At 46.9% G+C, this 25,070-nt stretch overlaps 1 protein-coding gene across 1 annotated transcript in view; it reads right to left on the bottom strand.

Moving 5' to 3' along the window:
* The window catches only part of LOC140428510 (cell adhesion molecule CEACAM1-like), a 98,117-nt gene that overhangs the window by 35,439 nt on the left and 37,608 nt on the right, over positions 1 to 25,070 (bottom strand). The window contains exon 3 of the mRNA XM_072515067.1: positions 2,937 to 3,281. Coding sequence (XP_072371168.1) covers positions 2,937 to 3,281 — 345 coding nt within the window. The remainder of the gene's footprint in view (positions 1 to 2,936; positions 3,282 to 25,070) is intronic.

The raw sequence follows: 25,070 nt of genomic DNA, 5'->3' as shown, positions 1-25,070 counted from the left end.
GACGGAGCAAATCGAGGTAAATGGATATGATCTCATAGTCATTCCGGAGACATGGTCACAAGGAGATCAACACTGGGAACTTTATTTACAGGAATGTTTGACCTTTCGGTGATACAATAGTATTAGACAAACTCATGGGGCTAAAGACAGATAAATCCCCTCACCCGAATGGCTTTCATCCTAGGATCCGAAAAGAAGTAGCCACAGAGATAGTGGAGACATTGGTTGTAACTTTCCAAAAATGTTTACATTCTGGGGAAGTATCAGAGGATTGGGAATCTGCCAATGTGACACCTCGATTCAAAAAGGGAGGAAAGCACAAATCAGGAACTATCGGCCAATTAGCCTGACGTTGATTGTTGGAGAAATGTTGGAATCAATTATTAAGGAAGTAATAGCAGCACATTTGTAAAATCATAATCTAATGGAGCAGAGCCAGCATGGCTTCAGGAAAGGGAATCGGCTCTGACTCATTCCTTAGAGCTTTTTGAGGAAGTCTCAATCAGAGTGGAGAGAATGGAATCAGTGGATGTTTTATATTCGAAATTCCAGAATGTACTTGACAAGATACCTCACAAAGGGGCAGCAGGTAATCAGGAAGGGTAATGGAATGTTGGCCCTGATTTCACTGGGGTGCAGTATAAGAGTCGGGAGGTCTTGCTGCAACTGTACAAGGTGCTGGTGAGACCACATCTGGAGAGCTGTGAATAGTTTTGGTCCCTTATTTAAGATGAGATATTATTCCATTGGAGGCGGTTCAGGGAAGGTTGACACGGGTTGGAGGGATTGTCTTTGCAGCAAAGGTTAATCTGGTTGTTGGGACACTACTTGTTGGAAGTTGGAAGAATGAAAGGTGATCTCAGTGAATCTTATTCTGAATGGGCTTGACAAGGACAATGGTGAGAGGCTGTCCGCAGCCAGCACGCCAGCTTCCTGATCGCTGGGACCACACGCGGCCCGCTCCGTCAGGAACTCGGCCCATCGGAGGCGGAGCATCGCGGGTGGGCCGGCTGATGACATGGCAACGGCGTTCTGACTGCGCGCGGCATGCGTCCTGATGAAGCCGATTCGGAGGGGGAGGAGCATAGCGAGCCGGAGTCAAACCGGCGCCTGCCCCGATTCTGCCGACGGGGGTCATTCTCCGCCCAATCGCCATTCTCGATTTCAGCGTCGGGAAATTCCGGAGAATTCCGCCCATGGAATAGATTCTGTGGAACAGGAGATGGATTTAAGCAGAGACAAGTGGTTACTCGGGAAGTGCATGGATCCAATGGGAAAGTGAAAATGAAAGCAAATTACTGCGGATGCTGGAATCTGAGACAAAAACAGGAAATACTGGACAATCTCAGCAGGTCTGGCAGCATCTGTGGAGAGAGAAGGGAGCGAACGTTTCCAGTCTGAGTGACTCTCTCCCAATGGGAAGCTTGTTGACCACAACAGCTGTTCCTGAAAAGTCTGATGATCTGATTGAACCACAATCATTAACGTGATACCAGGAAACAGAAATTGGCCGAGGTTTGAACACACACAAAAAAACAAATCCACACGGATATTGTATGGTACTGCTGGAATATATTTAGAGATTAATGAGCTTCATTTTGCAGAACCTGTCTTTCGCAGAATAAAGGTAAATCAAGTGCACGTTAAGAAAGGTGGTTTACGAACGGTGAAGGTTTAACTGTGTGGGTAGCAGGGCTGACAGAGTCGAGGGTTTATTAACCTCTCTGTCAGGGCCAGTGGGGGGGGGGGAGGGGCTGTTCAGAGTCAGGGGCCTGTTGTACAACGGTCCCCACACTGTGTCAGTGAAATATTCTTCATTGTCAGTGATCGGGGGGCTCTGTCAATTGAGAACAAGACACTGTTGCAAACCTATCATCCACCTTCACAGTCTGAGCCACGATCAATTTGACTGGAGACAAAGTTGAATCCAAACTGAGGCTTTATTAGTATCAGATGTGAGGCCTCCCACAGCAGCTGGTGAAATGGCTGCGAGCTGGAGGCCACGCATATTTATAACCCGGCTCCTGGGCGGAGCTAGCATGCAGGGGCCCAGGTGAACCTGTAGTGCAGGTTCTACCGTACAACCTCTAATATCAGAACAGTGGTTTACCACACAGTCACAGCCAATCCTCCATTGGAGGGTTTTGTTGTGGTCAGACTGAGAGGCGGTGGGCAGGGTGGGCAGGGGTTACATGCGGGGGTACAGTTCTCCATTGGAGGGTTTTGTTGTGGGCAGACTGAGAGGCGGTGGGCAGGGTGGGCAGGGGTTAGATGCGGGGGTACAGTTGGTGAGAGGGTAGAGTGGTCCCTAAAATATCACAGGTTTTACAGAAGGTTCAATGACAGGTTTTAAACAAATGCAGAGGGAGGAGGGGGGAGGGTGCTTGGTGGGGGTGGGGCAGAGAACAATTGGGAATGTTTGGGACAGTCTGGGGGACAGGGGAGGTGAATGGACAACAGACCCATTCCCAGCACTGACTGTCGGAGGAAATGGGAGCAGTGAAGTTGATCTGAAATCACTGAGCTCAGCATGAGTTTGGAACGCTGGAACATTCTGAAGCACACGATGAGATGCTTTTCCTCACGTTTACATTGAAACAGTGTGTGAGGCTGAGGGCAGAGGGCAGAGGGCAGAGTGCGAGAGGGAATTCAAATGCGAAGTGACGGGGTGTGGCGGGAATGAATGGAGGAAGTCGGGAAATCTGTCTCCCTGTCAGAATTGTCTGTCCAATGAGGAGGGGGCAACATTGACAAATATTGGTTTCAGCGTCAGTCTGAAGCCCTGAAAAGCTGGTGAAAAGTAGATGGTTCAATTTGTTTGAGATGTTTTAAGTCATCAATACAAAATATAAACACACAAACCTGCTTCCCGAATCCCAGCCTGTCCACCACTCACACCAATGGGGATCAATTAGAATCATGAAAACTGTACTTACTGGTTACACTCAGCTGTGATCCATTCCCACTGATATCTCCCCACACGGAGCAGTAATAGACGGCAGTGTCACTGGGCTGCACGTTGCTGATTGTCAGGATGAAGGTTTTATTGGACGTGTCTCGGGAAGGATGGAAGCGCTCAGTGAAACCTGGACTCCATTGTGTGTTGTTCTTTATATCATGTGTTAAAACCCTCTCCATATCTTTCCCTGGCAGCTCCCGGTTCCAGTGAACATCGGTGTGTGTCACTGCGGCGTTCCGCATGGTGCACTGTAACCGTGCAGTCTGACCCTCTGTGACACGTTCCAGACTCGGAGACTGGATAAGGACTGGAGTATTCGCATCTAGAAAAAGATGTTGACAGTACAATAATAATAATAATCGCTTATTGTCACAAATAGGCTTCAATTAAGTTACTGTGAAAAGCCCCTAGTCGCCACATTCTGGAACCTGTTCGGGGAGGCCGGTACGGGAATTGAACCCGCGCTGCTGGCATTGTTCTGCATTAGAAGCCAGCTGTTTAGCCCACTGTGCTAAACCAGCCCCGATGTATGTGAACCAATCTGCAAACTTCAAATTGTCCTGAATGTTTCAGTGGAAAGATCGTACAGCATAGATTATATCAGTAAAGGATTCCAATAATACATCAGCAGCATTGACATAATATCTTAGATTGAAGCATGGGATCATTTTCTAATGCTCTGCACCCTGACCTTTCCATTCAGAGTTCAGCAGTGTGGGAATATTTCTATTATCTTCCCTCACATTAGAAATCTGTCATGACTTCCAAACGGCCTTTGATAAGGTGCCTCACGGGAGACTGCTGAGTAAAATAAGGGCCCATGGTATTCGAGGCAGGGTACTAACATGGATTGACGACTGGCTGTCAGGCAGAAGGCAGAGAGTTGGGATAAAAGGTTCTTTTTCGGAATGGCAACCGGTGACGAGTGGTGTCCCGCAGGGTTCAGTGTTGGGGCCACAGCTGTTCTCTTTATATATTAACGATCTAGATGACGGGACTTTGGGCATTCTGGCTAAGTTTGCCGATGATACAAAGATAGGTGGAGGGGCAGGTAGTATGGAGGAGGTGGGGAGGCTGCAGAAAGATTTAGACAGTTTAGGAGAGTGGTCCAAGAAATGGCTGATGAAATTCAACGTGGGCAAGTGCGAGGTCTTGCACTTTGGAAAAAAGAATAGAGGCATGGACTATTTTCTAAACGGTGACAAAATTCATAATGCTGAAGTGCAAAGGGACTTGGGAGTCCTAGTCCAGGATTCTCTGAAGGTAAACTTGCAGGTTGAGTCCGTAATTAAGAAAGCAAATGCAATGTTGTCATTAATCTCAAGAGGCTTGGAATATAAAAGCAGGGATGTACTTCTGAAGCTTTATAAAGCATTAGTTAGGCCCCATTTAGAATACTGTGAGCAATTTTGGGCCCCACACCTCAGGAAGGACATACTGGCACTGGAGCGGGTCCAGCGGAGATTCACACGGATGATCCCAGGAATGGTAGGCCTAACATACGATGAACGTCTGAGGATCCTGGGATTATATTCATTGGAGTTTAGGAGGTTGAGGGGAGATCTAATAGAAACTTACAAGATAATGAATGGCTTAGATAGGGTGGATGTAGGGAAGTTGTTTCCATTAGCAGGGGAGACGAGGACCCGGGGGCACAGCCTTAGAATAAAAGGGAGTCACTTTAGAACAGAGATGAGGAGAAATTTCTTCAGCCAGAGAGTAGTGGGTCTGTGGAATTCATTGCCACAGAGGGCGGTGGAGGCCACGACGTTGAGTGTCTTTAAGACAGAAGTTGATAAATTCTTGATTTCTCGAGGAATTAAGGGCTATGGAGAGAGAGAGAGGGTAAATGGAGTTGAAATCAGCCATGATTGAATGGTGGAGTGGACTCGATGGGCCGAATGGCCTTACTTCCGCTCCTATGTCTTATGGTCTTATGGTACTGTTGATTGAGATGAAATATATATAAAAATACTTCAAGTTAGGTCATCATTCTCAGATAGAAAATGTGTTTGAAAAAAATTCCCATTGATAAGCAGAGAAATAAAAACACTGAACAACAGGAGGACAGATCATTCCATATATGAAAAAAACAAAGGGCATACATATATTTGTAATATATATAAATGATTTGGAGGAAAATGTAACTGGTCTGATTACTAAGTTTGCAGACGACACAAAGTTTGATGGAATTGCAGACAGCGGTGAGGATTGTCAGAGGATACAGCAGGAAATAGATCATTTGGAGACTTGGGCGGAGAGATGGCAGATGGAGTTTAATCCAGACAAATGTGAGGTAATGCAGTTTGGAAGAACGAATACAGATGGGAAATATACAGTAAATGTCATAATGCTTAAGAGTTTTGACAGGCTGAGAGATCTGGGTGTTCAGGTAGATAGGTCACTGAAAGTGGCAACGCAGGTGGAGAAGGTAGTCAAGAAGGCATACGGCATGCTTGCCTTCATTGGCCAGGGCATTAAGTTTAAAAATTGGCAAGCTGTGTTGCAGCTTTACAGAACCTTAGGTAGGCTGAACTTGGAATATGGTTTTCAATTCTGATCACCGCACCTCCAGAAGGATGTGGGGGCTTTGGAGAGGGCACAGAAAAGATTTACCAGGATGTTGCCGGGTATGGAAGGCATTAGTTACGAGGAGGGGTTGATTAAACTCGGTTTGTTCCCACTGGAACGGCGGAGGTTGTGGGGCGACCTGATAGAAGACGACAAGATTATGAGGGGCATAGACAGAGTGAATAGGCAGAAGCTTTTTCCCAGGGTGGATGAGTCAATAACTAGGGGGCATAGGTTTAAGGTGCGAGGGGCAAGGAGTAAAGGAGATGTATGAGGCAGGTTTTTTACACAGAGGGTGGTGGGAGCCTGGAACTCGCTGTTGGGGGAGGTAGTGGAAGCAGATACGATAGTGACTTTTAAGGGGCATCTTGACAAATACATGTATAGGATGGGAACAGAGGGATACGGACCCAGGAAGTGTAGAAGATTTTAGTTTGGATGGGCAGCTTGGTGGCACAGCCTTGGAGGGCCGAAGGGCCTGTTCCTGTCCTGTACTTTTCTTTGTTCTTTGTTCTTTGGTGTAAAAACTGTTACTCTCCATCTCCATTGGTTGGGCTCAAACCCGGCACAAAGGAAGATGGTTTTGGTAGTTGGAGGTCAATCATCTCAGTCCCAGGACATCACTGTAGGAATTCCTCAGGGCAGTGTCCTCGGCCCAACCATCTCCAGCTACTTCATCAATGACCTTCCTTCCATCGTAAGGTCAGAAGTGCGGATGTTCACCAATGAATGCACAATGTTCAACACCATTCACAATTCCTCAGATACTGGAGCAGTTTGAGTCCCTGTGCATCAAGACCTGCACAACATTCAGGCTCGCTTCACAAGTGGAAAGCAACATTCATGATACTCAAGTGCCAGGCAATGGTCATCTCCAACCAAAGAGAATCTAACCATCATCCCTTGACAGTCAAGGACATTGCCATCGCTGAATCCTTCAGTATCACCATCCTGGGGGTTACCCTTAATCAGAAACTGAACTGCATTCATATAGAAACAGTGTGGCTACGAGAGCAGGTCAGAGGCGAGGAAACCTGCGGCAAGTAACTCACCTCCTGACTCACCAAAGCCCGTCCACCATTCAGTCAGGTGAGAAATGCTCTCCACTTGCCTGAATGACCGCAGCTCCAACAACACAAAAGAAGCTCAACACCATCCAGGAGAAAACAGCCCACTTGATCGGCACCCCATCCACCTCCTTAAACATTCAGTCCCCCCACCATCAAAGCAAGTAACAGCTGTGTGTACCATCTACAAGTGTGATGAATGTAGGAATTTCTGATATATTGTATTATATGTACTTGGTGGGGTAAGGGTTATAAGCCTGGGATAGAATGTGTGACTGCTGTAAGCATGTTTCAAAATAAATCCTAGTTTGAAAGGCAACACAGGTTTGGGAGCCAGCGCTCCCAATGATGAAATTATTGTAAAAAGCTTGGGCTAATGCAGCTTTGTTTGGATTAAGGAGATTCCCTGTGGAGTTAATTAGATTTCAGCTTGGTAAGATGATGTCATCACTGGGTGGACCTAGGGTATCTGACATTTTGCAGGGAATGCAGGTCAGTGGAGTTCTAACTGAAGTTGTGACCAGAAGTTAAGCAGTTTGTTCTCTGCAGTTCAGTTAAAAGCTCTGTCTGCAGACAGAGAGCTGTGTGGTTGGAAGGGTGAACAAACCAGCTGAAACAGCTTCTGAAGAGATAGAGCCAGAGTTTCAGCATGTGTCTGACAGGAGTCAGATCGTTTCTTTAAAGCAGTGTCAAGAGATCTTTCTTTATCAAAGTAGATTAGCCAGGCATCCCTGTCGAGCAGGTATTCCTGAGAGCTAAAGGTACTGAAGGTAGACTGAGAGCTGAGATGTGTTTCTTGTAGTTAGAGTGGGAACAAAGATAGCAGTTAAGGGTTACTGTATTCACTGTATTGAGTAGTATTGTTTGAGGGGTAATTGTAAACTATTTTCTGGTCTGATGTGAAAGATATTTTCTGGTCTGATGTGCTAGTAATGAGTTTGTTTACTGTGTCCCTATTTCTTCATGAAATCCCTCCTGGAGTGAGGTCTCCTTTCCTCACACTCTTACACAATTAAAATAAAACATAAGGAGCAAGAGGGTAACGAGAGAAAGGGTTGGCCCACTCAAGGACAAAGGAGGAAAGTTATGCGTGGAGTCAGAGAAAATGGGTGAGATTCTTAACGAGTACTTTGCATCGGTATTCACCGAGGACTTGGGGCTTGTTTAGCACAGGTCTCAAGAACTGGCTTTTAAAGCAGACCAAGGCAGGCCAAAAGCGCGGGTTCAGTTCCTGTACCAGCCTCCCCGAACAAGCGCCGGAATGTGGCGACTAGGGGCTTTTCTCAGTAACTTCATTTGAAACCTACTTGTGACAATAAACGATTTTCATTTTTCAGGAGAGTGACATGACGGATGTTGAGGTTAGGGATAGATGTTTGATTACTCTAGGTCAAGTCGGCATAAGGAGGGAGGACGTGTTGGGTATTCTAAAAGGCATTAAAGTGGACAAGTCTCCAGGTCCAGATGGGATCTATCCCAGGTTACTGAGGGAAGTGAGAGAGGAAATAGCTGGGGCCTTAACAGATATCTTTGCAGCATCCTTGAACACAGGTGAGGTACCGGAGGACTGGAGAATTGCCAATGTTGTCCCCTTGTTTCAGAAAGGTAGCAGGGATAATCCAGGTAACTTGATTATCATGGAGATATCCCAGTGAGCCTGACGTCAGTGGTAGGGAAGCTGCTGGAGAAGATACTGAGGGATAGGATCTATTCACATTTGGAAGAAAATGGGCTTATCAGTGGTAGGCAACATAGTTTTGTGCAGGTAAGGTCAATCTTACTAACTTAATAGAATTCTTTGAGGAAGTGACAAAGGTGATTGATGAGGGAAGGACTGTAGATGTCATATACATGGCCTTCAGTAAGGCATTTGATAAGGTTCCCCATGGTAGGCTGATGGAGAAAGTGAAGTCTCATGGGGTCCAGGGTGTACCAGCTAGATGGATAAAGAACTGGCTGGGCAACAGGAGACAGAGAGTAGTAGTGGAAGGGAGTTTCTCAAAATGGAGAACTGTGACTAGTGGTGTTCCACAGGGATCCGTGCTGGGACCATTGTTGTTTGTGATATACATAAATGATCTGGAGGAATGTATAGGTGGTCTGATTAGAAAGTTTTCAGATGACACTAAGATTGGTGGAGTAGAAGATAGGGAAGGGGACTGTCAGAGAATACAACAGAATATAGATAGATTGGAGAGTTGGGCGGAGAAATGGCAGATAGAGTTCAATCCAGGCAAATGCGAGGTGATGCATTTTGGAAGGTCCAATTCAAGGGCGAACTATACGGTAAATGAAAAAGCCCTGGGGAAAATTGATGTACAGAGAGATCTGAGTGTTCAGGTCCATTGTTCCCTGAAGGTGGCTCTGCAGGTCGATAGAGTGGTCAAGAAGGCATACGGCATGCTTTCCTTCATCGGAAGGGGTATTGAGGACAAGAGTTGGCAGGTCATGTTACAGTTGTATAAGACTTTGGTTCATCCACATTTGGAATACTGTGTACAGTTCTGCTTGCCACATTACCAAAAGGATGTGGATGCTTTGGAGAAGGTGCAGAGGAGGTTCATCAGGATGTTGCCTGGTATGGAGGGCACTAGCTATGAAGAGAGGTTGAGTAGATTAGGATTATTTTCATTAGAAAGACGGAGGTTGAGGGGGGACCTCATTGAGGTCTAAAACATCATGAGGTATAGACAGGGTGGCTAGCAAGAAGCTTTTTCCCAGAGTGGGGGACTCAATTACTAGGGGTCACGAGATCAAGGTGAGAGGGGAAAGGTTTCACGGAGATATACGTGGAACGTTCTTTACACAGAGGGTGGTGGGTGCCTGAAACGCATTGCTAGCGAAGGTGCTGGAGGCAGGCACGATAGCGTCATTTAAGATGTATGTAGACAGATACATGAATGGGCAGGGAGCAGAGGGAAACAGATCCTTAGAAAATAGGCAACCGTTTTAGATAGAGGATCCGGATCGGCGCAGGCTTGGAGGGCTGAAGGGCCTGTTCCTGTGCTGTAATTTTTCTTTGTTCTTCTTCTACTTCTTTGTTCTGTCCCATATCCCAGCCACTGTTACAGTCTGGTCCAGGATCGCAATAGAAGATACACTGCAGAAACTCATCAAGCCTCCTTTGGCAGTAATTTCATAACTCTACCATCTAGAAGGACAAAGGCAGCAGACATTTGGGAACACCACCATCTGCAAGTTCCCCTGCAAGTCACTCACCATCCTGATTGGAAATATATCCGTTCCTTCACTGTCGCTGGGTCAAAATCCTGGAGCTTCCTCTCTAACTACTCTGTGGATGTACCTACATTACAGGGACGGCAGCGGTTCAAGAAGGCAGCTCACCACCACTTCCACAAGGACAAATATGGAAGGACAATTAAGTTATGGGAATAGGATTGGACAGGGGTGGAAACATAGATCTAGGAAAAACAGAGTTATTGGGCGCGATTCTTTGACCCCCCCACCGGGTCGGAGAATCGCGGGGGGCTGGCATGAATCCCGCCCCCGCCGTGTCCCAAATTCTCTGCCACCAGAGATTCGGTGGGGGCGGGAATTGGGCCCGCCAGTCGGCGGGCCCACCCCCGGCGATTCTCCGGCCTGCGATGGGCCGAAGTACCGCCGCTGTCAGTCCTCTCCCGCCGGCGTAGATGAAACCACCTTTTGAACGGTGGGACAAGGCGGAGCGGGCAGGCTCCGGGGTCCTGGGGGGGGGGGGGGCGCGGGGCGATCTGGCCCCGAGGGGTGCCCCCACGGTGGCCTGGCCCGTGATCGCGGCCCATCGGTCCGCGGGCGGGCCTGTGCCGTGGGGGCACTCTTTTTCTTCCGCCTTCGCCATGGTCTGCACTGTGGCGGTGGCGGAAGAGACCTCTTCCACTGCGCATGCGCGGGGATGACGTCAGCAGCCGCTGACGCTCCCGCGCATGCGTCGCCTCGGCGCTGGCTGGCGTGGCGCCAAAGGCCTTTCCCGCCAGCCGGCGGAGCGGAAACCACTCAAGGTGTGGGCTTGGCCCCTAAAGGTGCGGAAGTGGGCGGACCGACGCCGGAGTGGTTCCCGCCACTCCATTACGCCGGAACCCCCCACCCAACCGGGTAGGGGAGAATCCCGCCCCAGATCTCTGGGTTGTTACCCGTGCCACGTGCGAGTGAGACGAGGAATAGGGAGAGAGAGGAGTTGAACACATGGCTACAGGGATGGTGCAGGAGGGAGGGTTTCAGATTTCTGGATAATTGGGGCTCATTCTGGGGTCGGTGCGACCACTACAAATGGGATGGTCTACACCTGGACCAGAGGGGTACCAATATCCTGGGGGGGGCGGAATTTGCTAATGCTCTTCGGGAGGGTTTAAACTAGTTCAGCAGGGGATTGGGAACCTGAATTGTAGCTCCAGTATACAGGAGGTTGAGAGTAGTGAGATCATGAGTAAGGTTTCAAAGTTGCAGGAGTGTACCGGCAGGCAGGAAGGTGGTTTAAAGTGTGTCTTCTTCAATGCCAGGAGCATCCGGAATAGGGTGGGTGAACTTGCGGCATGGGTTGGTACCTGGGACTTCGATGTTGTGGCCATTTCGGAGACATGGATAGAGCAGGGACAGGAATGGTTGTTGCAGGTGCCGGGGTTTAGATATTTCTGTAAGCTCAGGGAAGTTGGTAAAAGAGGGGGAGGGGTGGCATTGTTAGTCAAGGACAGTATTACGGTGGCAAAAAGGACGTTTGATGAGGACCCGTCTACTGAGGTAATATGGGCTGAGGTTAGAGACAGGAAAGGAGAGGTCACCCTGTTGGGAGTTTTCTATAGGCCTCCGAAAAGTTCCAGAGATGTAGAGGAAAGCATTGCAAAGATGATTCTGGATAGGAGCGAAAGCAGCAGGATAGTTGTTATGGGGGACTTTAACTTTCCAAATATTGACTGTTTTTGTCCAATGTGTGCAGGAAGGTTTCCTGACACAGGATGTAGATAGGCCAACGAGAAGCGAGGCCATATTGGATTTGGTACTGGGTAATGAACCAGGACAGATGTTAGATTTGGAGGTACGTGAGCACTTTGGTGATAGTGACCACAATTCGATTACATTTACTTTAATGATGGAAAGGGATAGGTATATACCGCAGGGCAAGGGTTATATCTGGGGGAAAGGCAATTATGATGCGATGAGGCAAGACTTAGGATGCATCGGATGGAGAGGAAAACTGCAGAGGAGATGGGCACTATGGAAATGAGGAGTTTGTTCAAGGAACAGCTACTGCGTGTCCTTGATAAGTATGTACCTGTCAGGCAGGGAGGAAGTGGTCGAGCAAGGGAACCGTGGTTTACTAAAGCAGTCGAAACACTTGTTAAGAGGAAGAAGGAGGCTTATGTAAAGATGAGACATGAAGGTTCAGTTAGGGCGCTCAAGAGTTACAAGTTCGCTAGGAAGGACCTAAAGAGAGAGCTAAGAAGATCCAGGAGTGGACATGAGAAGTCTTTGGCAGGTAGGATCAAGGATAACCCTAAAGCTTTCTATCGATATGTCAGGAATAAACGAATGACTAGGGTAGGAGTAGGGCCAGTCAAGGACAGTAGTGGGAGGTTGTGCGTGGAGTCCGAGGAGATAGGAGAGGTGCTAAATGAATATTTTTCGTCAGTATTCACACAGGAAAAAGGAGAATACTGAGATTCAGGCTACTAGACTAGAAGGGCTTGAGGTTCATAAGGACGAGGTGTTAGCAATTCTGGAAAGTGTGAAAATAGATAAGTCCCCATCGGCCAGATGGGATTTATCCTAGGATTCTCTGGGAAGCTAGGGAGGAGATGGTTGAGCCTTTGGCTTTGATCTTTACGTCATCTTTGTCTACAGGAATAGAACCAGAAGACTGGAGGATAGCAAATGTTGTCCACTTGTTCAAGAAGGGGAGTAGAGACAACCCCGGTAACTATAGACCAGTGAGCCTTACTTCTGTTGTGGGCAAAATCTTGGAAAGGTTTATAAGAGATCGGATGTATAAACATCTGGAAAGGAATAATTTGATTAGAGATAGTCAACACGGTTTTGTGAAGGGTAGATCACGCCTCACAAACCTTATAGAGTTCTTTGAGAAGGTGACCAAACAGGTGGATGAGGGTAAAGCAGTTGATGTGGTGAATATGGATTTCAGTAAAGCATTTGATAAGGTTCCCCATGGTAGGCTACTGCAGAAAATACAGAGGCATGGAATTCAGGGTGATTTAGCAGTTTGGATCAGAAATTGGCTAGCTGGAAGAAGACAAAGTGTGGTGGTTGATGGGAAATGTTCAGACTGGAGTCCAGTTACTAGTGGTGTACCACAAGGCTCTGTCTTGGGGCCATTGCTGTTTGTCATTTTTTTAAATGACCTGGAGGAGGGCGTAGAAGGATGGGTGAGTAAATTTGCAGATGGCACTCAAGTCGGTGGAGTTGTGGACAGTGCGGAAGGATGTTACAAGTTACAGAGGGACATAGATAAGCTGCAGCGCTGGGCTGAGAGGTGGCAAGTGGAGTTTAATGCAGAAAAGTGTGAGGTGATTCATTTTGGAAGGAATAACAGGAAGACAGAGTACTGGGCTAATGGTAAGATTCTTGGCAGTGTGGATGAGCAGAGGGATCTCGGTGTCCATGTACATAGATCCCTGAAAGTTGCCACCCAGGTTGAGAGGGTTGATAAGAAGGCATACGGTGTGTTAGCTTACACAGAAGGGTGTTTCTGGAACAGACCTCTTCATTCACCTGAGGAAGGAGCAGCGCTCCGAAAGCTAGTGACATCGAAACAAACCTGTTGGACTTTAACCTGGTGTTGTAAGACTTCGTACTGTGCTCACCTCAGTCCAACGCCGGCATCTCCATATCATTAGCTTTTATTGATCGAGGGATTGCGTTTCGGAGCCATGAAGTCATGTTGCAGCTGTACAAAACTCTGGTGCGGCCGCATTTGGAGTATTGCGTGTAATTCTGGTCGCCGCATTATAGGAAGGATGTGGAAGCATTGGAAAGGGTGCAGAGGAGATTTACCAGAATGTTGCCTGGTTATGGAAGGAAGATCTTATGAGGAAAGGCTGAGGGACTTGAGGCTGTTTTCATTAGCGAGAAGAAGGTTAAGAGGTGACGTAATTGAGGCATACAAGATGATCAGAGTATTGGATAGGGTGGACAGTGAGAGTCTTTTTCCTCGGATGGTGATGTCTAGCATGAGGGGACATACCTTTAAATTGAGGGGAGATAGATATAAGACAGATGTCAGAGGTAGGTTCTTTACTCAGAGAGTAGTGAGGGCGTGGAATGCCCTGCCTGCAACAGTCGTGGACTCGACAACACTAAAGACATTCAAATGGTCATTGGATAGACATATGGATGATAAGGGATTAGTGTAGATGGGTTTTAGAGTGGTTTCACAGGTCGGTGCAACATCGAGGGCCGAAGGGCCTGTACTGCTCTGAAATGTTCTATGTTCTATGTTCTATGCTCATTTGAAGGGTCGGTGCAGACTCGCTGGGCGAAATGGCCTCCTTCTGCGTGATGTCCCGGAGGACTGGAGAATAGCCAATGTTGTTCCTCTGTTTAAGAAGGGTAGCAAGGATAATCCAGGGAACTACAGGCCGGTGAGCCTTACTTCAGTGGTAGGGTAATTACAGGAGAGAATTCTTCAAGACAGGATCTACTCTCATTTGGAAGCAAATGGACGTATTAGTGAGAGGCAGCATGGTTTTGTGAAGGGGAGGTCGTGTCTCACTAACTTGATAGAGTTTTTCGAGGAGGTCACTCAGATGATTGATGCAGGTAGGGCAGTGGATGTTGTCTATATGGACTTCAGTAAGGCCTTTGACAAGGTCCCTCATGGTAGACTAGTACAAAAGGTGAAGTCACACGGGATCAGGGGTGAGCTGGCAAGGTGGATACAGAACTGGCTAGGTCATAGAAGGCAGAGAGTAGCAATGGAAGGATGCTTTTCTAATTGGAGGGCTGTGACCAGTGGTGTTCCGCAGGGATCAGTGCTGGGACCTTTGCTGTTTGTAGTATAGAAATGATTTGGAGGAAAATATAACTGGTCTGATTAGTAAATTTGCAGACGACACAAAGGTGAGTGGAATTGCGGATAGCGATGAGGACTGTCAGAGGATACAACAGGATTTAGATTGTTTGGAGACTTGGGCGGAGAGATGGGAGATGGAGTTTAATCCGGACAAATGTGAGGTAATGCATTTTGGAAGGTCTAATGCATGTCGGGAATATAAAGTGAATGGTAGAACCCTCAAGAGTATTGAAAGTCAGAGAGATCTCGGAGTACGGGTCCACAGGTCACTGAAAGGGGCAACACAGGTGGAGAAGATAGTCAAGAAGGCATACGGCATGCTTGCATTCATTGGCCGGGGCATTGAGTATAAGAATTGGCAAGTCATGTTGCAGCTGTATAGAACCTTAGTTAGGCCACATTTGGAGTATAGTGTTCAATTCTGGTCGCCACACTACCAGAAGGATGTGGAGGATTTAGAGAGGGTGCAGAAGAGATTTACCAGAATGTTGCCTGGTATGGAGGCAATTAGATATGATGAGCGGTTGAATAAACTCGGTTTGTTCTCACTGGAACGACGGAGGTTGAGGGGCGACCTGATAGAGGTCTACAAAATTATGAGGGGCATAGACAGAGTGGATAGTCAGAGGCTTTTCCCCAGGGTAGAGGGGTCAATTACTAGGGGGCATAGGTTTAAGGCGAGAGGGGCAAGGTTTAGAGTAGATGTACGAGGCAAGTTTTTTACACAGAGGGTAGTGGGTGCCTGGAACTCGCTACCGGAGGAGGTGGTGGAAGCAGGGACGATAGTGACATTTAAGGGGCATCTTGACAAATACATGAATAGGATGGGAATAGGGAGATACGGACCCAGGAAGTGTAGAAGATTGTATTTTAGTCGGGCAGCATGGTCGTCACGGGCTTGGAGGGCAGAAGGGCCTGTTCCTGTGCTGTACATTTCTTTGTTCTTTGTTCTTTGTTTGCGTTGGAGGGATTCTATGATTCTATGATACGTTATCTTGGGTCTTTCTAATTTACTGATCGGTCTGTCATGTGACTTGCTAAAATAAACGTAAACTACATCAATAGCGCTGCCCAAAAGATGTTGCTGGAGTGTGAAATATAGCTACGCATGGATGAGAGCCTGGAAAAGGTCCTCACAGCGGAAATTAATCAATCACCATAAGTTCCTGTTCATTGTGTAGACAGGGCCTATCATTGAGCAGACAGGGCCTATCATTGTGTAGACAGGGCCTTTCATTGTGCAGACAGGGCCTATCATTGTGTAGACAGGGCCTATCATTGAGCAGACAGGAACTCTCATTGTGCAGACAGGGCCTATCATTGAGTAGTCAGGACCTATCATTGAGCAGACAGGGACTCTCATTGTGCAGACAGGGCCTATCATTGAGTAGACAGGACCTATTATTGAGCAGAAAGGGCCTATCATTGAGTAGACAGGGCCTTTCATTGAGTAGACAGGGTCTACTATTGTGTAGCCAGGGCCCATCATTGAGTAGACAGGGTATATTCTTGTGGAGACAGTCCTATCATTGTGTAGACAGGGCCTACCATTGAGTAGACAGGACCTATCATTGTGTAGACAGGGCCTATCATTGTATAGACAGGGCCTATTATTATGTAGACTGGGCCTATCAATGTGTAGACAGGGTCTATCATTGAGTAGACAGGGCCTATCATTGCGAAGGCAGGGCTGAACATTGAGTAGACATGGCCTATCATTGAGTAGACTGGGCCTATCATTCAGTAGACAGGGCCTATCATTTTGTAGAAAGGGCCTATTAATGAGTAGAAAGGGCCTATCATTGAGTAGACAGGCCCTATCGTTGAGAAGACAGGGCCTATCATTGAGTAGACAGAGCCTATCATTGTGTAGACAGGGCCTACCATTGAGTTGACAGGGCCCATCATTGAGTAGACAGGGCCTACCATTGAGTAGACAGGGCCTATCATTGAGTAGACAGGGCCCATCATTGAGTAGACAGGGCCCATCATTGAGTAGACAGGGCCTATCATTGTGTAGACAGGGCCTACCATTGAGTAGACAGGGCCTATCATTGTGTAGACAGTGCCTATCATTTTGTAGAGAGGGCCTATCACTTTGTAGACAGGGCCTATCGTTGTATTGACAGGACATATCATTGTATAGACAGGGCCTATCATTGAGTTGACAGGGCCTATCATTGCGTAGACAGGGCCTATCATTGAGTAGACATGGCCTATCATTGAGTAGACAGGGTCTTTCGTTGTGTAGACAGGGCCTATCATTTTGTAGAGAGGGCCTATCATTGAGTAGACAGGGCCTACCATTGAGTAGACAGGGCCTTTCATTGCGTAGACAGGGCCTATCATTGAGTAGACAGGGTCTTTCGTTGTGTAGAGAGGGCCTATCATTTTGTAGAGAGGGCCTATCATTGAGTAGACAGGGCCTACCATTGAGTAGACAGGGCCTTTCATTGCGTAGACAGGGCCTATCATTTTGTAGAGAGGGCCTATCATTTTGTAGACAGGGCGTATCATTAAGTAGACAGGGCCTATCATTGTGTAGACAGGGCCTATCATTGAGCAGACAGGAACTCTCATTGTGCAGACAGGGCCTATCATTGAGTAGTCAGGACCTATCATTGAGCAGACAGGGACTCTCATTGTGCACACAGGGCCTATCATTGAGTAGACAGGACCTATTATTGAGCAGAAAGGGCCTATCATTTAGTAGACAGGGCCTTTCATTGAGTAGACAGGGTCTACTATTGTGTAGCCAGGGCCTATCATTGAGTAGACAGGGTATATTCTTGTGGAGACAGTCCTATCATTGTGTAGACAGGGCCTACCATTGAGTAGACAGGACCTATCATTGTGTAAACAGGGCCTATCATTGTATAGACAGGGCCTATTATTATGTAGACTGGGCCTATCATTGTGTAGACAGGGTCTATCATTGAGTAGACAGGGCCTATCATTGCGAAGGCAGGGCTGAACATTGAGTAGACATGGCCTATCATTGAGTAGACGCGGCCTATCATTCAGTAGACAGGGCCGATCATTTTGTAGAAAGGGCCTATTAATGAGTAGAAAGGGCCTATCATTGAGTAGACAGGGCCTATCGTTGAGAAGACAGGGCCTATCATTGAGTAGACAGAGCCTATCATTGTGTAGACAGGGCCTACCATTGAGTTGACAGGGCCCATCATTGAGTAGACAGGGCCTACCATTGAGTAGACAGGGCCTATCATTGAGTAGACAGGGCCCATCATTGAGTAGACAGGGCCCATCATTGAGTAGACAGGGCCTATCATTGTGTAGACAGGGCCTACCATTGAGTAGACAGGGCCTATCATTGTGTAGACAGTGCCTATCATTTTGTAGAGAGGGCCTATCACTTTGTAGACAGGGCCTATCGTTGTATTGACAGGACCTATCATTGTATAGACAGGGCCTATCATTGAGTTGACAGGGCCTATCATTGAGTAGACAGGGCCTATCATTGAGTAGACATGGCCTATCATTGAGTAGACAGGGTCTTTCGTTGTGTAGACAGGGCCTATCATTTTGTAGAGAGGGCCTATCATTGAGTAGACAGGGCCTACCATTGAGTAGACAGGGCCTTTCATTGCGTAGACAGGGCCTATCATTGAGTAGACAGGGTCTTTCGTTGTGTAGAGAGGGCCTATCATTTTGTAGAGAGGGCCTATCATTGAGTAGACAGGGCCTACCATTGAGTAGACAGGACCTTTCATTGCGTAGACAGGGCCTATCATTTCGTAGAGAGGGCCTATCATTTTGTAGACAGGGCGTATCATTAAGTAGACAGGGCCTAACATTGAGTAGACAGGGCCTCGCGTTGTATACACAGGGCCTATCATAGTGTAGACAGGTCCTGTCATTGAGTAGACAGGGCCTATCATTTTGTAGACAGGGCCAATCATTGAGTAGACAGGGTCTATCATTGAGTAGACAGGGCCTATCATTGAGTAGACAGGGCCTATCATTGAGTAGACAGGGTCGACCATTGAGTAGACAGGGCCTATCATTGAGTAGACAGGGTCGATCATTGGGTAGACAGGGCCTATCATTGAGTAGACAGGGCTTATCATTGAGTAGACAGGGCCTATCATTGTGTAGACAAGGCCTATCATTGAGTAGACAGGGCCTATCATTTTGCAGACAGGGTCTATCATTGAGTAGACAGGGCCTATCATTGTTTAGACAGGGTCTATCATTGAGTTGACAGGGCCCATCATTGAGTAGACAGGGTCTATCATTGAATAGACAGGGCCTATCATTGTGTTGACAAGGCCTATCATTGAGTAGACAGTGCCTATCGTTTTGCAGACAGGGTCTATCATTGAGTAGACAGGGCCTATCATTGTTTAGACAGGGTCTATCATTGAGTTGACAGTGCCTATCATTGTTTAGACAGGGTCTATGATTGAGTAGACAGGGTGTATGATTGAGTAGACAGGGCCTATCATTGAGTAGACAGGGTCGACCATTGTGTAGACAGGGCCTATCATTGAGTAGAGAGGGCCTATCATTGTGTAGACAAAGCCTATCATTGAGTAGACAGGGCCTATCATTTTGTAGACAGGGTCTATCATTGAGTACACAGGGCCTATCGTTGTGTAGACAGGGCCTATCATTGTGTAGACAGGGCCGATCATTGTGTAGGCAGAGCCTATCATTGTGTAGACAAGGTCTATCATTGAGTAGACAGTGCCTACATTGTGTAGACAGCGTCTATCATTTTGTACACAGAGCCTATCATTGTGTAGACAAGGCCTATCATTGAGTAGACAGTGCCTATCATTGTGTAGACAGCGTCTATCATTTTGTAGACAGGGCCTATCGTTGTGTAGACAGGGCCTATCATTTTGTAGACAGGGCCTATCGTTGTGTAGACATGGCCTATCATTTTGTAGACAGTGCCTATCATTGTGTAGACATGGAATATCATTTTGTAGACAGGGCCTATCATTCTGTAGACAGGGCCTATCATTGAGTAGACAGGGCCGACTATTGTGTAGATAGGGCCGATCATTGTGTAGACAGGGCCTATCATTGTGTAGACAGGACCGATCATTGTGTAGACAGGGCCTATCGTTGTGTAGACAGGGCCTATCGTTGTGTAGACAGGGCCTATCGTTGTGTAGACAGGGCCTATCATTTTGTAGACAGTGCCTATCATTGTGTAGACAGGGCCTATTATTGAGGGGAAAGGGCCTATCATTAAGTAGACAGGGCCTATCATTGTGTAGACAGGGTCTATCATTGAGTTGACAGGGCCTATCATTTTGTAGACAGGGCCTATCATTGAGTAGGCAGAGCCTATCATTGAGTAGACAGGGCGTATCATTGATTAGACATGGCCTATCATTTTTGTTTATAATTTTAAAGTACCAAATTTATTTTTTCCAATTAAGTGGCTATTTAGCGCGGCCAATCCACCTATCCTGCACATCATTTGGGCTGTGGGGGCGAAATCCACGCAAACACTGAGAGAATGTGCAAACTCCACATAGACAGTGACCCAGAGCTGGGATCGAACCTGGGACCTCGGCGCCATGAGGCAGCAATGCTAACCACTGTGCACCATGCTGCCCAACAGGGCCTATCGTTGAGTAGACAGGGCCTATAATTGAGTAGGCAGACCCTATTATTGAGTAGACAGGGCCTGTCATTGTTTGGAAGGTGTCTATCATTGTGTAGGCAGCGTCTATCATTGAGTAGACAGGGCCTACCATTATGTAGACAGGTTCTATCATTGAGTAGACAGGGCCTATCATTGAGTAGACAGGGCCTATCATTGTGTAGACATGGCCTATCATGGAGTAGACAGGGCCTATCATTGTGTAGACAGGGCCTGTCAGTGTGTAGGGAGAGCCTATCATTCGGTATAGAGGGCCTATCATTGAGTAGACATGGCCTATCATTGTGTAGATAAGGCTTATCATTGTGAAGGCTGGGCCTATCATTGTGTAGACAGGGCCTATTATTGAGTAGACAGGGCCTATCGTTGAGTAGACAGGGCCTATCATTGTGTAGAAAGGGCCTATTAATGATTAGAAAGGGCCTATCATTTTATAGACAGGGCCTATCATTGAGTAGGCAGGGCCTATCGTTGTGTAGACAGGGCCTATCATTGTGTAGACAAAGCCTATCATTGAGTAGACAGGGCCTATCATTTTGTAGACAGGGTCTATGATTGAGTAGACAGGGCCTATCATTGTTTAGACAGGGTCTATCATTGAGTAGACAGGGTGTATCATTGAGTAGACAGGGCCTATCTTTGAGTAGACAGGGCCTATCATTGAGTAGACAGGGTTGATCATTGAGTAGACAGGGACTATCGTTGAGTAGACAGGGCCTATTGTTGTGTAGACAGGGCCTATCCTTCAGTAGACAGGGCCTACCATTATGTAGACAGGCTCTATCCTTGAGTAGACAGGGCCTATCCTTGAGTAGGCAGGGCCAATCATTGTGTTGACATGGCCTATCATGGAGTAGACAGGGCCTATCATTGTGTAGACAGGGCCTATCGTTGAGTAGACAGGGTCTATCATTGTTTAGAGAGTGTCTATCATTGTCTAGGCAGCGTCTATCATTGAGTAGACAGGGCCGATCATTGTGTAGACAGGGCCTATTATTGGGGGGAAAGGGCGTATCATTGAGAAGACAGGGCCCATCATTGAGTAGACAGGGTCTATCATTGAGTAGACAGGGCCTATCGTTGAGTAGACAGGGCCTATCATTGTGTAGAAAGGGCCTATTAATGATTAGAAAGGGCCTATCATTTTATAGACAGGGCCTATCATTGAGTAGACAGGGCCTATCGTTGTGTAGACAGGGCCGATCATTGTTTAGAGAGTGTCCATCATTGTCTAGGCAGCGTCTATCATTGAGTAGACAGGGCCGATCATTGTGTAGACAGGACCTATCATTGAGTAGACAGGGCCTATCATTGTGTAGACAGGGCCTATCATTGTGTAGAAAGGGCCTATTAATGATTAGAAAGGGCCTATCATTTTATAGACAGGGCCTATCATTGAGTAGACAGGGCCTATCGTTGTGTAGACAGGGCCGATCATTGTTTAGAGAGTGTCTATCATTGTCTAGGCAGCGTCTATCATTGAGTAGACAGGGCCGATCATTGTGTGGACAGGACCTATCATTGAGTAGACAGGGCCTATCATTGTGTAGACAGGGCCTATCATTGTTTAGACAGGGCCTATCGTTGTGTAGACAGGGTCTATGATTGTTTAGAGAGTGTCTATCATTGTCTAGGCAGCGTCTATCATTGAGTAGACAGGGCCGATCAGTGAGTAGACAGGGCCTATCATTGAGTAACAGGGTCGATCATTGTGTAGACAGGGCCTATCATTGAGTAGACAGGGCCTATCATTGTTTAGACAGGGTCAATCATTGAGTTGACAGGGCCTATCATTGTTTAGACAGGGTCTATCATTGAGTAGACAGGGTGTATCATTTTGTAGACAGGGTCTATCATTGAGTAGACAGGGCCTATCATTGTTTAGACAGGGTCTATCATTGAGTAGACAGGGCCTATCATTGTTTAGACAGGGTCTATCATTGAGTTGACAGGGCCTATCATTGATTAGACAGGGTCTATCGTTGAGTAGACAGGGCCTATCACTGTGTAGACAAAGCCTATCATTGTTTAGACAGGGCCTATCATTGTGTAGACAGGGCCTATCACTGTTTAGACAGGGCCTATCATTGAGTAGACAGGGCCTACTATTGTGTAGACAGGGCCTATCATTGAGTAGACTGGGCCTATCATTGAGTAGACAGGGCCTATTATTATGTAGACAGAGCTTATCGTTGAGTAGACAGGGCATAGGATTATGTAGACACGGCCTATCATTGCGGAGCCAGGGTCTTTCATTGGGTAGACAGAGCCTATCATTGTTTAGACAGGGCCTATCATTGAGTAGACAGGGCCTATCATTGTTTAGACAGGGTCTACCATTGAGTTGACAGGGCCTATCATTGATAGACAGGGCCTATCATTGAGTAGACAGGGCCTATCATTGTTTAGACAGGATCTATCATTGAGTAGACAGGGCCTATCATTGTTTAGACAGGTTCTATCATTGAGTTGACAGGGCCTATAATTGAGTAGACAGGGTCTATCATTGAGTAGACAGGGCCTATCATTGTGTAGACAAAGCCTATCATTGAGTAGACAGGGCCTATCATTTTGTAGACAGGGCCTATCATTGAGTAGACAGGGCCTATCATTGTTTAGACAGGGTCTATCATTGAGTAGAAAAGGTGTATCAGTGAGTAGACAGGGCCTATCATTGAGTAGACAGGGTCGATCATTGAGTAGACAGGGACTATCATTGAGTAGACAGGGCCTATCGTTGTGTAGACAGGGCCTATCATTGAGTAGACAGGGCCTACCATTATGTAGACAGGCTCTATCATTCAGTCGACAGGGCCTTTCATTGAGTAGGCAGGGCCAATCATTGTGTAGACAGGGCCTATCATGGAGTAGACCGGGCCTATCATTGTGTAGACAGGGCGTATCGTTGTGTAGACAGGGTCTATGATTGTTTAGAGAGTGTCTATCATTGTCTAGGCAGCGTCTATCATTGAGTCGACAGGGCCGATCAGTGAGTAGACAGGGCCTATCATTGAGTAACAGGGTCGATCATTGTGTAGACAGGGCCTATCATTGAGTAGACAGGGCCTATCATTGTTTAGACAGGGTCAATCATTGAGTTGACAGGGCCTATCATTGTTTAGACAGGGTCTATCATTGAGTAGACAGGGTGTATCATTTTGTAGACAGGGTCTATCATTGAGTAGACAGGGCCTATCATTGTTTAGACAGGGTCTATCATTGAGTAGACAGGGCCTATCATTGTTTAGACAGGGTCTATCATTGAGTTGACAGGGCCTATCATTGATTAGACAGGGTCTATCGTTGAGTAGACAGGGCCTATCACTGTGTAGACAAAGCCTATCATTGAGTAGACAGGGCCTATCATTTTGTAGACAGGGTCTATCATTGTGTAGACAGGGCCTATAATTTTCAATTAAGTGGCTATTTAGCGCGGCCAATCCACCTATCCTGCACATCATTTGGGCTGTGGGGGCGAAATCCACGCAAACACGGAGAGAATGTGCAAACTTAACATAGACAGTGACCCAGAGCTGGTATCGAACCTGGGACCTCGGCGTCATGAGGCAGTAATGCTAACCACTGTGCACCATGCTGCCCAACAGGGCCTATCGTTGAGTAGACAGGGCCTATAATTGAGTAGGCAGACCCTATCATTGAGTAGACAGGGACTGTCATTGAGTAGACAGGGCCTATCATTGTGTAGATAAGGCTTATTATTGTGAAGGCTGGGCCTATCATTGTGTAGACAGGGCCTATTATTGAGTAGACTGGGCCTATCGTTGAGTAGACAGAGCCTATCATTGTGTGGAAAGGGCCTATTAATGATTAGAAAGGGCCTATCATTTTATAGACAGGGCCTATCATTGAGTAGGCAGGGCCTATCGTTGTGTAGACAGGGCCTATCATTGTGTAGACAACGCCTATCATTGAGTAGACAGGGCCTATCATTTTGTAGACAGGGTCTATCATTGAGTAGACAGGGCCTATCATTGTTTAGACAGGGTCTATCATTGAGTAGACAGGGTGTACCATTGAGTAGACAGGGCCTATCATTGAGTAGACAAGGTCGATCATTGAGTAGACAGACTATCATTGAGTAGACAGGGCCTATTGTTGTGTAGCCAGGGCCTATCATTGAGCAGACAGGGCCTACCATTATGTAGACAGGCTCTATCATTCAGTAGACAGGGCCTATCCTTGAGTAGGCAGGGCCAATCATTGTGTTGACATGGCCTATCATGGAATAGACAGGGCCTATCGTTGAGTAGACAGGGCCTATCATTGTTTAGACAGGATCTATCATTGAGTAGACAGGGCCTATCATTGTTTAGACAGGTTCTATCATTGAGTTGACAGGGCCTATAATTGAGTAGACAGGGTCTATCATTGAGTAGACAGGGCCTATCATTGTGTAGACAAAGCCTATCATTGAGTAGACAGGGCCTATCATTTTGTAGACAGGGCCTATCATTGAGTAGACAGGGCCTATCATTGTTTAGACAGGGTCTATCATTGAGTAGAAAAGGTGTATCAGTGAGTAGACAGGGCCTATCATTGAGTAGACAGGGTCGATCATTGAGTAGACAGGGACTATCATTGAGTAGACAGGGCCTATCGTTGTGTAGACAGGGCCTATCATTGAGTAGACAGGGCCTACCATTATGTAGACAGGCTCTATCATTCAGTCGACAGGGTCTATCATTGAGTAGACAGGGCCTATCATTGTTTAGACAGGGTCTATCATTGAGTTGACAGGGCCTATCATTGATTAGACAGGGTCTATCGTTGAGTAGACAGGGCCTATCA

The sequence above is a fragment of the Scyliorhinus torazame genome, chromosome 1, assembly GCF_047496885.1.
Source record: "Scyliorhinus torazame isolate Kashiwa2021f chromosome 1, sScyTor2.1, whole genome shotgun sequence".
Classification (NCBI taxonomy): Eukaryota; Metazoa; Chordata; class Chondrichthyes; order Carcharhiniformes; family Scyliorhinidae; genus Scyliorhinus; species Scyliorhinus torazame.
This window is presented reverse-complemented; position numbering and strand designations above follow the sequence as displayed.